The 15,950-nt window shown below is 37.1% G+C and overlaps 1 protein-coding gene across 4 annotated transcripts in view; it reads left to right on the top strand.

Moving 5' to 3' along the window:
* The window catches only part of TMTC2 (transmembrane O-mannosyltransferase targeting cadherins 2), a 244,057-nt gene that overhangs the window by 176,751 nt on the left and 51,356 nt on the right, over nt 1–15,950 (top strand). For 3 of the 4 annotated variants that reach the window (XM_051770040.1, XM_051770037.1, XM_051770039.1), the window contains one exon: nt 10,138–10,259. In XM_051770040.1, coding sequence (XP_051626000.1) covers nt 10,138–10,259 — 122 coding nt within the window. Of the gene's footprint in view, nt 1–10,137; nt 10,260–11,462; nt 11,537–15,950 lie in introns of all 4 variants that reach the window. The other variant, XM_051770038.1, reaches the window with a different exon arrangement.

Raw genomic sequence — 15,950 nt, 5'->3', positions numbered from 1 at the left:
TTCCAGCTTCTGCTTCCTTTATGCAGCTACCAGCACTTCACGGATGTCCTAGTGGCATAACAAGCTATGAGTGTACCTTAGCCCCTTATGGAGCTCTGTGAAGTTTAGCTTATCATTAACATAGGATATATTTGTGTTTTGGTTGCTATTGTGATGGCAGCTGTTGCAGGGAAAGCAGAAATTGCTTCACGCTGGTTGCTGAGGTGTTGCTTGTAGGTTATACTGCAAAGGCAATCCAAGAGGCTGCATAATGAGTTGGATAGTGACTTGAATACAGTGCAGCTATATTAACAGGACTCAGACTGATTTGTTCAAAGCTGTCCTGTATGTGTCTACCTAAGCCTACATGACTGCAGTTAGTCTCTCCTACCTATAATAGTATAAAGGTTAGATGACAAGGTAGCTATGCTTCTTTATAGTGCGGAAAGAAAACCATATCTAATGAAGCCTGTCTGACTTAGACATCTATTTGAGATTATAAAAATAATCCCCTGCAAGCATACTTTTACTCTAAAAGGAGCTGAAATGACTAGCTTAGACTTAGTATCTTAAGTTGGGTGAGATAAATCCTAAATACCTCATCTCTTTGCATTAGGTGTGATAGGAGAACAAGGCAACTGCATCCATTATCAGGCGTGCATCCACTTTGCAGCTCCTACTGTGTCACTGAGTATCAGAAGGCCGACTAGATTGTTTATTTCTGGTTTGATGTTCAAGACAAAATTATAAACATGTTCACTATAACACTTTCTTTGATAAACAGCATTTTATAAACTTGTCTGCCTACTTCTCGCCTTTAAAAGGGAGACTAGTGGAACTGAAATAGGCCAGTCCTGTCTTCTGCACTTGCATCCTTATAAACCTGACTGAGATGTGCCCACTCACTGTATGCTCACTGGTGGGAAGGAAGGGGGAGAAACTGGGGAGTGCTCCCCATCTGCTTGGGAACCAGTAGAAGGAAGTAGTCCTTTCCCCTGGAAAAAGTTGTCACCGCTTGTCATGAAATCCAAGAATAGTTACAGTTTTAGGATTATCTGCTGTGGTTGTTATTGTGGTTAAGGTATTCTTAGTCTCTGGCAATCTCTCTGCTTGGTTGAGTGGCACACATATTGCCACATATTGGCAAATGATATAAGAAAACAGTGCTTCCTCTAATTTTTAATAATTATTCAATCATGTATTTGAACAACTTTTTTGAATTTTTTTTCCCCTGTATGATTTCCATGTCCTACTTGAAAGAGAATAAACAGGAGATGAACTGTTTAAACTGAATTAGGTTTGAACTCCAGCACTCTTGAGTGGAGTAGCATTAACACTCTAGCAGTGCTAAGCCTTTATACCACCTGCTTTCCCTGTTTGCATTACACTTCTTTTCCTGTGCTTGCTTCTATTGGCCTTTTGGTCTGACAAAAGTGACTCATTCCTCTGGTGTGTCAGTCTGCCTGACAGACTCTCATCCTTTAAAACGCTAAATAATTTGCCTCTTTAAGGGAAAAAGAAGTACTGGGGCTCAAGAAGCAGGCCATCCATTTGACTTTGCATTTTATTCATGGTACAAAAGACAGGGCCGGAATACCGGCATCAGATGTTCTACGTTTGTGCATATGAAAAGTTGCAGGGAAGATTTTGGTCTCCTGTTGCTATGATTTATTTTGCCAGGTGTGCAAAAACTCAACTAAGGAAACCATATGTTTCTCTGGCTTTGCACCAAGAAATAAAACATTTTCTTTTTTTTTTTTTTTTAAAGAACTCAGAACAGCTAAAAATTGAAACTCTAAAACTAGAATCAAAATAATTATTCAACAAGCTGTATAATGTTGGCTTGGTATTTATTTCTCTATGTCGTATTTCTTTGATGTAAATTAAAAAGTACATGCTAAGGTTACACAGATTAATTTGCTTGGCATGGCAACTTGAACTACAAAGACCAGAGTCCAACTCAGCTGTATTAAGTAGGTAATATATTTTGTTTAAAGTTTCAATTAAAACCTGAGGTCAAAAGATAAAATGGTCCCAGTGGGATCTTGAATGCTTTAATGCCAATATTAGGATTGCTTAAGGATCAGCCTCTGCTCTAGATGTCTTTTGTGTTCCTTGAAATCTGATATTGTACAGTTGATTGTATTACATTGCTTTTAAAACCACACTAGCCCACCTGCTACAGTAATTCATGCTCCTGACAGTTAAGTGGTGTGAGGTGGACCATGGAGGCTTTATTTTAATACCCAACAGTAATAAGAAAGATGTCAGGGTGGCATTGTTCAGGTTTAGGTTGGCAGGATACTGTCTTAAAGACAAATTTCTTGATTATATTTCATCTGCCCTTGCTAACTAACATCTGTCTATTTTCAAATGCATTTAATGCAAAGCCTAACAAACATTTTTTATGAGAAATGCAAGTTACAAAAGAAACTAACATTCCAGGAGCAAATACAGCTCATGATGCACAAATTAAAGTTTAGATTTCTCATTGCTAATCTTCTGCATGGCACATGGACAGAAAACAAATCATACACAAGTGTACAGACCAGAAAAGGGGAGCCAGATTTTACATCTGGTGCAGAGGTATATATTGTAAGTACAAAGGCTTAGCATGCAGAGAGACTTTCTGTGTTGATGATTATAACATAACTGTCACTTTGATTTTACTTTTGGGTGGACGTGGCTGTTTCTACAAATCTGTTAATATTGTTAAGGCTCCAGTCCCATTTACCCCTTGCTCCCATTAAATGCTTTCTTATTGAATTATCTTAAAATATTGTTTAGAACTCCAAGAAACCCTTTTGCTGCTATAGTTTTGCTGTTCATGCTGTGCAAGATTTAATTTTTAAGATGCAAAGATGATTAAGCTGCGATGTACATATTCCACATCCTAACTTACCCAGAGTATGGTAACTGCGCTTGTCTAAGCTCCAGTCATCAGTGTGCTTTCTATGCATCTCATGAAGCTTTACTGGTAATTTCTTACTAAGTGGACATTACAGGTTTTTTTTTTCTTTTAAAACTACTTTGATTCATAAAAAAGGATATTTTTTTTTCTTTCATATGGTCATTTTATTGTGTGTTCCATGGAAATAAAAATGGAGTTTGCTCCAATGGTGTTGGGAACAAAATACTATGCTTCTCTTCCCCTTCTCACCCCCATCCTGATACTTTAACCCTTCTCCCTCTGAGACTTTGAAGACTGGTAAGTTTATATCTGGTAGTTTAGATCTGCTGTTCAAAGCTAAGTAGCTGAGTGCTGCATCTAGTTAGTGGCCAGTCACTAGTGGTGGCTCTGTACTGGGTGCAGTCCTGTTTAATTTCTTTATCGATCATCTGGGTGAGAGGATGAAGTGCACTCTCAGTAAATTTGCAGAGGATGCTAAGTTGAGCATGAGTGTTCTCTGCTGGATCTGCTGGAGGCTAGAAAGGCTCTGCGGAGGGATCTGGACAGGCTGGATCGATGTGCCGAAGTCACCGATACGAGGTTCAGTAAAGTGAAGTGCTGGGTTCTGTACTTCAGTCAAAACAACCCCCTACAGCACTACAGCCTGGGGGAAGAGTGCCTGAAAGAGGCCCAGTGGAAAAGGATCTGGGGTAGCTGGTCGTCAGCCATCTGAACATGAGCCAGCAGTGTGCCCAGGTGGCCAAGAAGGCCAATGGCATCCTGGCCTGTATCAAGAATAGCGTGACCAGCAGGACCAGGAAAGTGATTGTCCCCCTGTACTCGGCACTGGTGAGGCCACACCTCGAGTGCTGTGTCCAGTTCTGGGCCCCTCACTACAGGGAAACATGGAGGTGCTGGAGTGTATCCAGAGAAAGGCAACAGAGCTGATGAAGGGTCTGGAGAGTAAGTCATGTGAGCAGCAGCTGAGTGAGCTGGGCTTTTTAGCCTGGAGAAGAGGTGGCTCAGGAGAGACCTTATTGCTCTCTACAACTACCTGAAAGGAGGTCGTAGCCAGGTGGGGATTGGCCTCTTCTCCCAGGCAACTAGCAACAGAACAAGAGGAAATAGCCTTAAGTTGTGCCAGGGGAGGTTCAGGTTGGATATCTGGAAGAATTTCTTCACTGAAATGGTTGTCAAGCATTGGAACAAACTGCCCAGGTAGGTGGGGGAGTCAGCATTTCCATATAGTCACATTGTTCACAGTGCTGGAGCTTTGTGTCTTTGCTCTTCATTGACTGAAGCAACCTAGGAAAACTGAAATGGTTGTCAAGCTTTGGAATGAGCTGCCCAGGAAACTGGTGGAGTCACCATTGCTGGAAGTGTTCAAAAAACAACTGGACGTGGCACTTGTGCTGTGGGTCTAGTTGGCATGGTGGTGTTTGGTCAAAGATTGGTCTGAATGATCTCAGAGGTCTTTTCCAACTTAAATAATTCTCTGATTCTGTGAAAATCTAAATCTTCAATCTGATTGCAGTGTTTCCTGGTTTTTCACTTTGCTTTGAGGGATTCAAGCTGAGTATGAAGGTGGATTTCAGTGGTGGATTGCTGGAAAGGGTAATGAATACAATGTTTAAGACCAGGATATTTTTTGTCCAGGTTCTGAGATTTTCTTAGTTTTATCTTGTTGGATTATTGATGTATAAGTTCATGTGAAATGCTTGAGTTTTCTTAGGCAATATTCTGAAAAAGCTGAGTCTAAGCCTGAAAGGCATTTGCATTTTAAACATTTGGGGTTTTATATGAAAATAAGTATAATCATAACATATGCAGATGAAAAAAAGGTCTAATACTGAAATTCGACTAGATAGATCCCAGTTAGGCATGTTTCTAAGGGAAAGTACTTCTATTAATAGTGTTTTAAAGAAACCTATACTGGCATGAAAATGAAATCATCTATCTCAGGTGAGCTCAATGCCTCTATTTTTGTCAGTATACTTTTTTCACTAGAAGCCTTTCTACAACAGGAAACAGCTGTGCAAAGTCCATGCTGTTCCATGCTGCATCTGATTTTGTTTTACCTTTCACTTATATGTTTTCTACTTTGAGTATTTTCCTTCAAAAGTAGCTTAGTGGTCTAATTAAATCAGATAAGGCTTTGCTTTGGCTAATTGAGGCCTATAAAAATTTGTTCAGTAACAAAGTAAAATGTGGATTTGCCAAAGTAAATGTGGATTGACTCCCATCCATTAAAAGCCATCTTAAAATACAATACATTCCTTGAAATCTTCAAGGAGATTGTTCTGCAAAAGGAAAAAAAACCCAAGCAGAATATGCTTAGTCTATGCAGAACTTGATGCTCATTATGTTCACATGCTTCAGCTGTTTCAGAGAAGATGTGCATGCACTGCATATTTATAACCAAAACTATTAATCTTTTACAGTATATCTTAAACATCAGTATAGTATAACATCAAACTGTGCTTCCAGATTTATTATGTTATTTTATGCACTAGTACTGAAGGGGAAAAAAGAAGGAAGTCATCTATCTGGGGAGGTGCATTTATGGTAGGCACATCTGCAGCCTTGATTTGTACAAAGCTGCATAGTTGCATTATCAAAGACACAAACTCCCTGTGGTATCGTGGCACACAGGGTTGCAGACCTCTCCATCATTTTCTGACACAACTTTTTCATATTCCCAATTCAAAGAACGATGGAAAAATGAAATTTAAATCCTGACTGAATGTATATATTAGAGATTTTTCTTTTCAAAGGGCATCTCCATCTTTCCTTGTACTTTGACATCTGGTGTCTTGTCCATGTCAAATTTTATATTTTCCATATTAAATTTTTACCACCCAGAAATTTGAAGGTTGTTTTCTCCTTTATGGAGATAATTTTTTGGTTGTCTTTTCAACAATATCTTTTGGGGTCCTAAAAGGAGGACCACTGGAGGGACATATCTTCTTAACCTGAAAATATGGGTAGAATACATCTGCGGAGGCACAGTGCTGTTACATCCATAGTTCTACTGCACTTGCTCATCAGAAAATCTAGCATACTCCCTGCCAGGACATGGCCTTTGCTTGGTGTGATTACATCTGAAACAGAACAAATATGAAATCAGTAGGTGAGAGGTTAATCTAGAACCATGTAATATACATTGATGTAAATGGTACCTGATTTTACCTTTTAACAATGTATGATATGTATTAGAAAATCGTGTCCTTTTTTTTTTTTCCTTAAAATCACATTCTACCTAATTATCCAGTAAGAAGTTAACCTTTCAGGGGAAATAGCTGCTAGCAAGCTAATATTTTATTAGCCTAATTATTTAATATAAATAATGTTTATTATGATTGTTATTGGGGTTTAATTATTGTTACTTATATGTTAATTATTTTAATGATATGTTAATTAAATATTGTTATTTATAATTAATGTCCTGGCATCATTTTATTGAGGAGGTTTTGGCTGTTCTGTTATTTTGGTGGGGTTTTATTTTGTTCTGTTGATTTTGAAGGATTATTTTTAAATTCCAAGAATTCTGAGGAAATATGGGAAAATATTGTAGGTGAATGGTAGTCTTGCAAGTGATCTGTCTCTGTGGCAAATAAAATCCACCTCAGTATAAGGATTTTCGTTACAGTGATGTAAATCTAGTTGAAAGGTATCCTATTTCTCATTTCTTTGGAATTATTAATAGAAGTGTTAATGAACTTCATGTGCATTTCTTTAAATACTGTTTCAGTTGCGTATTAATGTTCTTCTTGCACTACATTAGTAAATGAAAGTTACAGTTTAATAATCTATGCTCTTTCTTGTAGAATAAGCCAAGAAATGGTTCATAAAACTCAGAAAATATTAACTGAACTAACCCCCTTAAAAATAGAAGCAGTTTTGCATTACTGATTTGTCCCATTTTACTCCAGTCTGCTATTGAATCTATTGCCACCACTCATTGTGCAGGCAACGCTGCACATGTCTGCATGTTGATACAGATTAGGGAATGGAAATAACTGTCAATTTATGTCTTAAGGTTTCCACTACCATGAATTTCTTTCTCTGTTGTTGTTGCCTCCGTTGAACTTCATAGATCTGACGTCATTAATAAAGTGTCTATGTGTGATCTTTCAGATCTTTAGCGTGAATTTGGAAAGATTTTTAAAAATAAATAATTGTTAAATTAAATATAGAAACCTGCTTATGTGTGTGCTGTTGGTTTACATATTTTCTGCCAATGGACACTGTTATCTTTCTAATGGCTAAATTCACTTATGTTGCAAGTCTATAAAAATGCATGATTGTAAATGACAAATATTATTATTCTTATTTTAATCTCAGACGCACAAATACAACCTAAATGGCAGAAATGAATTCATACATGTTTTCTCTGACATTGTTGGAAAATTGTCTTAGGCTGGAATAGCTGTTATTAAATTGCTTCAGTCTAATGCATAAAATCACTTGATTGATTTAACAGTTCAGTTAGCCATTGCTTGGTTTTATTCTGGTCTTTGAGTATGGCAGTGGTAGGAGCCATTTTCAGTTTTCAACTTTGATTTCTTTTTAGATAAGGATATCACTGTGAATCATTTATAAGATGCAATTAATAAAAAAAAACCCTAACAGTATTTCCTTCTGTAGCAATGATATGTTCTAATTACTTATAATATAGCAATTCTTGATTATGGAGGGCTTATAGGCAGAAAATAGGCTCCTCAGAAAAAAATGTTCAGCTATAGAGAATTCCCTGCAAAGACTTCAGGGGAATACAGTTTCTTTCTCTACAGTTTGACATTTAGATTGACATATTTTAGCTTTTTTTCTAGATGTGTCACTCAGAAATATCCTGTAAAGTAGCTAGCCTGTAAAGTAGTTGAGCTATTAAAGCCTATTAAAAATTGAATTTGCCAGTACTCCAAAGATTTTAATCTCTTCCTATATCAGAATCCATCATGGAAAATAGATGAGAACCTTGGATCTATTTGAAATTTGGCAGTACATTCAGCCTTTACTACCAGTAGATAATAGCTCCATCTCTTTTGGCTGCTTACATTACTTTTTAGAGCATCTTGTTAATTGCTTGAAACTTTGCCAAGCTGTAACAGGTTGGGCTGGAATTTTCCACTTAAAGAAAAGGACAATAATGATTCCTCATTTCCGGTATGCTAAATGAAGCAGAGGCCTGTGGGAAAAACAGTGTGCAATCAGATTATTAAACATTCTGCCATAAAGCGTGTGGCTAGTGAGAGGAGTTGAGGGGAGCATCTAGCTTGGCTTCTGGCTTATTCCATCCTTTCAAGACTTCATGACTTTGTTTTCTGCTTATAGAGTATAATATTATGTCACTTATTTTTGAGTGCTGACATAGTGAAAAAACTTCACGTGACGTTAATTCACTGAATGTCATCATGAGTTTTGAGGGTGTTCATGTTCTTTTGGGGTTTCTTACATGTTTGGATTTTTTTAATTTTAATTTGGTTTTGTTTGTGTTGTTGTTGTTGTTGTTTGTTTGTTTGTTTTTAATTGTTCTTTTAGTTTGACCCTAAACAGCAGCAGAATTACTTGAGTACTGGGACTGAAATATCATCTGCTTCTGTGTATGTAATCAGATATCCAAGACTAGTGCATGAATACAGAATGCTCTGTAGATCCTTGAGTTAGAAATCCTGGTCTGTTGTATTTACAGGCTTGCACCGCTTTTTGGAAAAAAACTCTATTTGTTCATAAAAATCATGTTGCCTTCCCTTAGCCTTGGCTCAACGTGACTTCTGACTCTACATCGTGCTCATTTTATCTGTGGGCTGCGGCTTGGTCATCTTGCATGCATTGCACCCTAACTTCTGAAGCTCAAAACTTATGTTCTACATTTTCCCTGGGATCCAGATCCTCTGGTGACAAAAATAACCGAAAAAAACCCCCAAAAAACTAAACTTCACTGGGCCTTGTCCAGTTTACTCTCATCAAGAAAATCCTTCATAGCCTCTGTAAATACTTGATAGGTATGAGTTCCTTATTTTACTTCTTTGAGCATCTTTTTCTCCGAGTTTTGGGGGTGTGGTTTTTGGCTTCAAGCTTGAATAAAGAACATTGGTCCCTCTCTCTCCCTGATGCCTTCACATGTTATTAATTTACATGTAGTGCATAATTGGGGGCAGTAATTCACCTGTAGGCAGACTTAGCTGACCTTTACATGGGTCAGTTATGGTCCTGTCTTGATCCTCTGATAAGCTGTGACTTCATAATTTTGGGAAGATACTTAGCCATTTATTTGAAATGGATCAGCTGGGGAGATTATGAAATCCTGAATCTCCAGTAGGCATTTACAGTCTGTCATTGACCTAGGGAAGGGCACATTTATATCTAGAGCCTTTGTGAAAGAGCTGTGTAAATGCAGAGTATTAATCTGAAAGCTGCTGTTCTTCACCATTGCATACATTTGGTATTGCTGATTCCAAGCTTTGATAGATTTAGTTGTTTGCTTCTTGAAGAAAGAGATTGTCTTTCTGTGTATGCTAAACTCTTCCTCACAAATTTCGGCTACAATTGTCTGTATAACAGTATATGGTTTTCTGACATCCCATTCACCTGTTGTTCTTCAAACTTGCCTGACTCAGCCTCTCACAGTAAAGTATTTCACTTTGAAAAATGTCCAGTTTTGGTCATTTGGTATGGGATTTCCTAAGACTAGCAATTTTAAAATAATAAAAAAAAAAAAGAATGTGGCAGATGACCTAAGATAACTACATTCAGAGATTAGGGTTTTTTAATGTCTTACTCCTCACACCAATACAGTTTTGGGACTGTTTTCTTAAACTTCCCTAGTTTTTAAAACAAAATAGGTTCTTGATTTATTGTGATTAAATGAAAATATTTTCTGTCTTCTTCTTGCTATTCCATGCTACATTCCATCAGGGTAGACTGATGGAAAAGAAGTAGCTTTTCTGCAGTAGATATGGTAAAATTTCCATTATTTTGAAACTTTTGACTGAAACTTAGCATCTGGAGCTCTCTCTGGCAATTCTGTTCCAGCAAGAGTTTCATCTCAACCATGCTCTTGAGCCCTAATAAAGTCTTAACTCAATCTCCTCATTCAAGCATCTCTAAGGCTTTTTTTTGCGTGTGTGTCATTGCAAGTTTTCAAATCACTTAATCTTTTTCAAGATTTACGCATTTAAAACGTAGAAGATTATAAATGAGGTAACAAATTATAGAAGCCTTGAGAAATTTTGAATATTCTCACCAGCATTTGTTTCCCCCTGTAGGAGAAGCCTATATGAGAATGAGCCGGTTACCAGAAGCAGAGCACTGGTATGTGGAGTCACTGCGATCCAAGAGCGACCACATCCCAGCCCATCTCACCTATGGAAAACTGCTGGCTCTGACGGTGAGTTTGTCAGCAGCTCCTGGGAACTGGTCCCAGGCCCTTAGAGTAGGTTAGGTAAAGGGACAAGAAGGCTTTGGCCTGAAAATTGCTTATTGCTCTATTTTTCACACTATTTCAGTCATTCTTTTTAATTAGGGATTTTGACAGCATTGGGTTTTTTTGTGAGACATTGTATCTATTCTTAAAGTGTTGCCAACTCTGTGCCAGAAGAAAACAGTTACAATAGCATAGGAATGTTATAATGCACAGTAAGGAGTTGATAAAGCCTTATCACAAGTAATAATTTAATTCAATAAGGTGTTCAGCATTTGACTCAGGGTTGCTGTAGCAGCCTATGGCTGGGTGCCACCTATGCTTTGTGAATAACATGACTTATGCTTTGAATTTACACTTCTTTAGGAGTATCTCTTTGAGCCTGTGAAAAGAACTACTCAACTACTAAAAACTTATTCTAAAAAAATCAGAAAAGTTGGGCTTTTCTATTTCTGTAAAATTTGCTTGCCTTCTGAGTGTAGATATGCTTGTAGCTCCAGCTAAATTAGCCCCATATGATAGTTATAGCAGAATGCCAGGCCCTTCTTGGTTTGTACGCATTTTGAAAATGAAAATGAATTTCTATTTTATTCACTCAATTCTGTTTTAAAATTGCTTTTCATTTCACATTTTCTCATTGCCATTTTTCTGACCAATATCCTCTTTCATTTGTATATATTCTTCATTTGCTTTCATTGTTCACCCTAGAGGGTTCATATTTGCTTTCTGTGCTCTACTGATACACCTCTGTATGACTCTTCAGTCCTTGTGCCTCAGCCTGAGTATCTTCCTCAGGTTTTCATCTAGCAATAAGCTTTTTCTATGACCTTGATTATAAGCTGCCTAGCCTTTTACACAGGGTAGATATCCAGTGGAAAACAACAGCTCATAATTAATTTCAGCAGATCCATTACTGCTAAAAGTATCTGATTTTGGAAAAGGGGGAGAAATTAGAACAGAAGTTTTCTGTATGAATAACAGGTGACAACATACTTAGAAAGAATTAAAAAGTGATCAGTGCTATCATGTAATGTCAAATACAGAGTTTGATTAAAAGCTACCTGGATGGGAATTGTTTAACTTGTAATGGAAGTCAAGATGGTGGTTTTATATCCCCACTGCCTGTCAGTTCCAACTCCTGAAAAGGCATTTTTTTGTTACAATTTCCAGTTACAGTTAAAATTGCTGGAATATTGACAAATACATGCACTCACTGATTACCTTCCTCTGGAATAGAACTACAGGTAAGTTATACAGGAAAATTTCCTAATTTACCTTGCTTTGCTGGCAGATATCTTTATATCTTGCATCTAAAAATAATAGGAGAAAGTCAGTTATTGGTTTCTTCTTAGCAGATCTTTGACACAAAAGTTCTAATTTATTGGAACTGCTGTGGGAAAGTCATGGTTTAGGAATGATATTTCCCAATTTAGTATTCCCTCTGAAACACTCAAAACCATGTGCACTCACTCATTCTGTTCTCTCCCTCCCCCTTCCCACTGCAGTGGGATGGATAAGAGAATTGGAGACACAAGAGGTAAAGATAAGAACAATTTAATGGAAACAGCAATGGAAATGAACAGTATCAGCAACAATATTAATAACAAATTGTACAAGAGAGGTGAACAATTCACATGGGAATGCTCACCAGGCAGAAACTCCTGACCATATCCGACCACACTGCCAAGCTCCGTGACCTGGAAAGGACCCCTTCCCTATCCCCAGAAAATAATGAGGTAGTATAGGATAACCTGAGGGTTCCAGCCATGCCCCTCCTGGCTACTGCGAAGATTAATCCTGCCCTGGCCAGAATCAGAACGGGAAGAAAAGAGTTTTCTCAATTAAAATCCATTCTTTTTTTTCTCTTCCACACTCTCCCCCCCCCCCCCCCGCCCCAGTACTCTTCTGGTTAATTTTCTGAACTGCTGAGTGTGTGAAATATGAGGTCTGCTAGGGAAAGTCTTGCAGTGGTTCTGGGACACAAAGTCTCACAGTTTTCTTCAAAATAACAAAATCCCCAAATCCCAGAACTGTACAAACACAGCGAACCACTAATCTTTTAATTCTTTTATTTTGTTCCCTCATTATGAAACTGCAGGTATAGGATTAAACACTAGTGCCATTATTATTTAGAAAGAAGTGATGAAAAATGTATGTGAATCCTTATAGTAAAATTGAACTGTTTGCTTTTCTCCAGGGATATAAATTCAAGATATGTGTGAGGTAGATTGTGCCTTGAGCATCTGAGATGTGTTTATGGAAGAATGTGTCTCATTAGCAAGGAGGAGAAGAGCTGTGTACACCTTTGAACACTGAATGCTGCACTGTGATAGGCAATACAATACCTTTCTTTTCTCAACACACACTTGCTTACCTACACTTGCTCTGTGCCGTAATTGTAGTCTGTTCTCATCACGTTTGTTTGTCATCATCTCTTGGCACTTTTTTCTTTTATTAGTGTTGCTTCTCATATTCATGGCAATCTGTACAGATAGGTTTGATGTCCATTCTACTGACAGCAGCATAAGCTGAAAAGATGGTGCTGATGTCCTGTTGACTTCATAGGACTTCATAAACACATGGCAAGGCAACGTGTTAATGACAAAGTAATTAGAGATGGCAGAACATTTTTCAGGTGGTTATTTCATTCATGAAAAATAAAGTTCCTTTATTTTTGGTCTATTGAAAATTGACATTTATTTCACTTAGTTCTTTCAACTACTAAGTCTGAAAAGACATTCAACAGAAAAATGGATAATGAAGAGATTTGGCAGTAAAATATGGATTTTTGTCTCCATGTTGGTCACTTTTTCTTAATCAGTTTTGCAGTCTACTGTCTGCTCAGTGATTCACATTAAATAAATGTTGTTAGTTTCTGATATACTGAAGTGTCCTAGTATTAGTTCCCATTGCAAATATATGATTGCTGTGACTGACATGCTTCCTGGAAATCTTCATAGACTTCCTTGGGATTCAGATTAGAGCTGCTGCCTTTGGCATAGTCGTTTCAACCCATTCCCAACTTGAGGTACCACTGTGATTTATACTTCTGTTATATTTTTCTACCTGGGCTCATGATCGTTTTCTCACAGCCTGTAAATTTAGGAGAGAGAAAGGCCCTAATTCAATTAGGTTTTGAATTGGATGTTAGAGGAGAGACATTTGATAGGCTTTTTTCCCCACTTCTGTTGTAACCAAATGTTCAAACTTTTTACAAACCTGTTTCTGAATATAGGTCCTGAGATGAAACTGTTGATAACACTTCTCAGTGTCTCTTTTCCAGGAGAGAAATGTGAGATTGTTGATGAAGTGAAGGGTGCACGTAGGTGCTAATATAGATAGAAAGTTTTTCTCTGTCAGTGAATATGAGGGGTAAGGCAGGAGAGGAGGCAAGTTTCAGACAAGTTCTCAAGTTCCAGCCAAAGGCATTTCTAATGTAAAACCCCTTAGCAGTAAAGTCAGAGCTATAAAGTTCACAAATTCAGATATATTTTACTTCCTGACTTTAATTCCAATGAAGTGGCTTAATTTTAACCCCAGCTTTTATGCCTTCTCAAGTCTGTTGCCGATATTAATGCTTACTGAAAGCAGCATGACATAGAATCTTAGCATCATTTATATTGGAAAAGATACAAGAAATGCCAGGTGGACTTGTGCATGCTGCTGTATATGCAGGAAAAAACAGACCAACTTAAGAGCTCCAGAGGAATAGCTAATGAATTTACGGTCTTGTTACCTAATATCATAAGTCACAAGAATTTCCTAACTCCTATATTGGATCATGTTATATGTTCATATCTAAAAGTTACAGCTCACTAAGCTACAATTTTCTTGAAAGTACATTAGGATAACATAATTTAGTGGTTGAAAAACATGATTAGTAACTCAGCTAGTAGAATAATTGGAAAATAGCCAGTTGTCTGGGGCTTAAGCTTGTGCTTCTTTTATTTTTTGAAAGAATATGTAGCTGGTTAGAACTGTAGTGCTTTAGCATTATGTGCTTTTCATACCTTTAACTTGTTAAGCTGCTTAAATTACTTATAGAATTTATTTGTCAATGTGACATGTTAGTTGACCTATCCAATCTCCTGCTAACACAACAACTTGGTACCACAGCATCTGAGCCTTGTCCCTTGCTTAGGTAATTTATTTCTATATCACAAAGAAAAGCATATTTTTTTAAAAAGGTTTTAAAATTGCAAGGCTCCCAACTTTCAGATAAAATGAGTCTGTCAAAAATGACAGTGCCAGGTGACGCCTTGAGCATGTACTGTAATTCATTTTCCATTATACGAGCAGATCTTCTAGAAGAGAAAGCATTGTCTATCCTCCTAAAAAAAATCATTTACAAGTAAGGCTTTTAATTTTTTTTTCTTCCTCTCACTTTAGTAGTCCTAAAGAGAAGACTAAGAAACCCTCCCTCCTAATGTCTGGCCTCTCTGCCATCAGTCAGTGAGTGATTGTTATAGTAGCACGCTAGTCTGAGAAGCTTTATTTCACTTATAAATAAATGTTTTGAAGTTTTATCTGTTTTGAGTGAACTTGAGCCCACAAACCACCCTGCATAGCTTGCAATAGTGCCTGTAGTTGCTAGAGTACTTAGGGACAGCCTCATACTGTAACTTTAATCTGGGAATTACAGGCTTCACTATATTTCTCTGGAAAAAATTGCACAGTGTTTTCTTGCATTTTACATGGCACCACACAGTGCTGTTAATCTCCTATTTTTTACTGGCTTGGAAAATCACCCAAAGTGCTGTAAGAAAAATTTACTTTACCTTGTAAAATTTCTGTGCTGCAGCTCCAAACTATTAAAATCAATAATAGTCATCCTAGAAGATTCCCTAAAATCTAAAATATTTTATTTTAAAATGTTTTCTTCAAGGGGGTTTGGGAAAAAACAGTCATAGACATGATAGAGACAGGCAGTGTTTTGGATTAAAATAAAAGTAACAGGACTGTGACATTCAAGTATCAACAGTTCAGTTTAATACTTTTCTTAAGTTTCAAAATAATTCCTCCTCAGTGGGTGACCATATTTTTCCCTGCAGTTGTTTGTTGCTTATGTTCCTGACAGACAGAAGGCTAGAGACGTATTCTGCCATTTTTGGTTAGTTGTGAAATTACTCAGAGTGCCACTGTCAAATATCCTACTGTATTCAGTAATTTGTGTAGTTCTTGACTGTCATCTCAAAATAAATATAAATAAACAACAACACAGAAATAAATGGAAGGGAGGAAGAACAGAAAAAAATGGGACAGTAGAGGAAAATGGAAACATAGTGCAATAGACTAATTCAACGTTTACTATTTCTGTAATTACTTGCTGCTGGTGCTTCAGCACAGAAAGGAAATTTGCATTTCTGTTGGAAAACTCTGTCATATTGTAATTTTTTAATATCACTGGTTGATTGCTGCTTTTTTTCTCTTTCTAGATTTACACAAATTGGAAGAAAGCAGGAATGAGGGAGAATAGTCATGAAGTCAAAAGACTCATGACTTTTTAAGACATAACAATTGAAATATTTTATGTTAAATCTAGGTATGATTTTCTAGAACAGTTTATCTCCTCTTCAGTAATCAATACCTTTAAAATAAACAAAAATATTTTTAGTACTATTTCAGTGAATGATAAATGCCTACATATACAGAAATCTT

Source organism: Manacus candei, unplaced genomic scaffold (assembly GCF_025592945.1).
Source record: "Manacus candei isolate 608988 ecotype Guabito, Panama unplaced genomic scaffold, ASM2559294v1 h1tg000114l, whole genome shotgun sequence".
Classification (NCBI taxonomy): domain Eukaryota; kingdom Metazoa; phylum Chordata; class Aves; order Passeriformes; family Pipridae; genus Manacus; species Manacus candei.
Note: the sequence above shows the minus strand (reverse complement) of the source record. Positions and strands in the feature narration are given on the sequence as shown.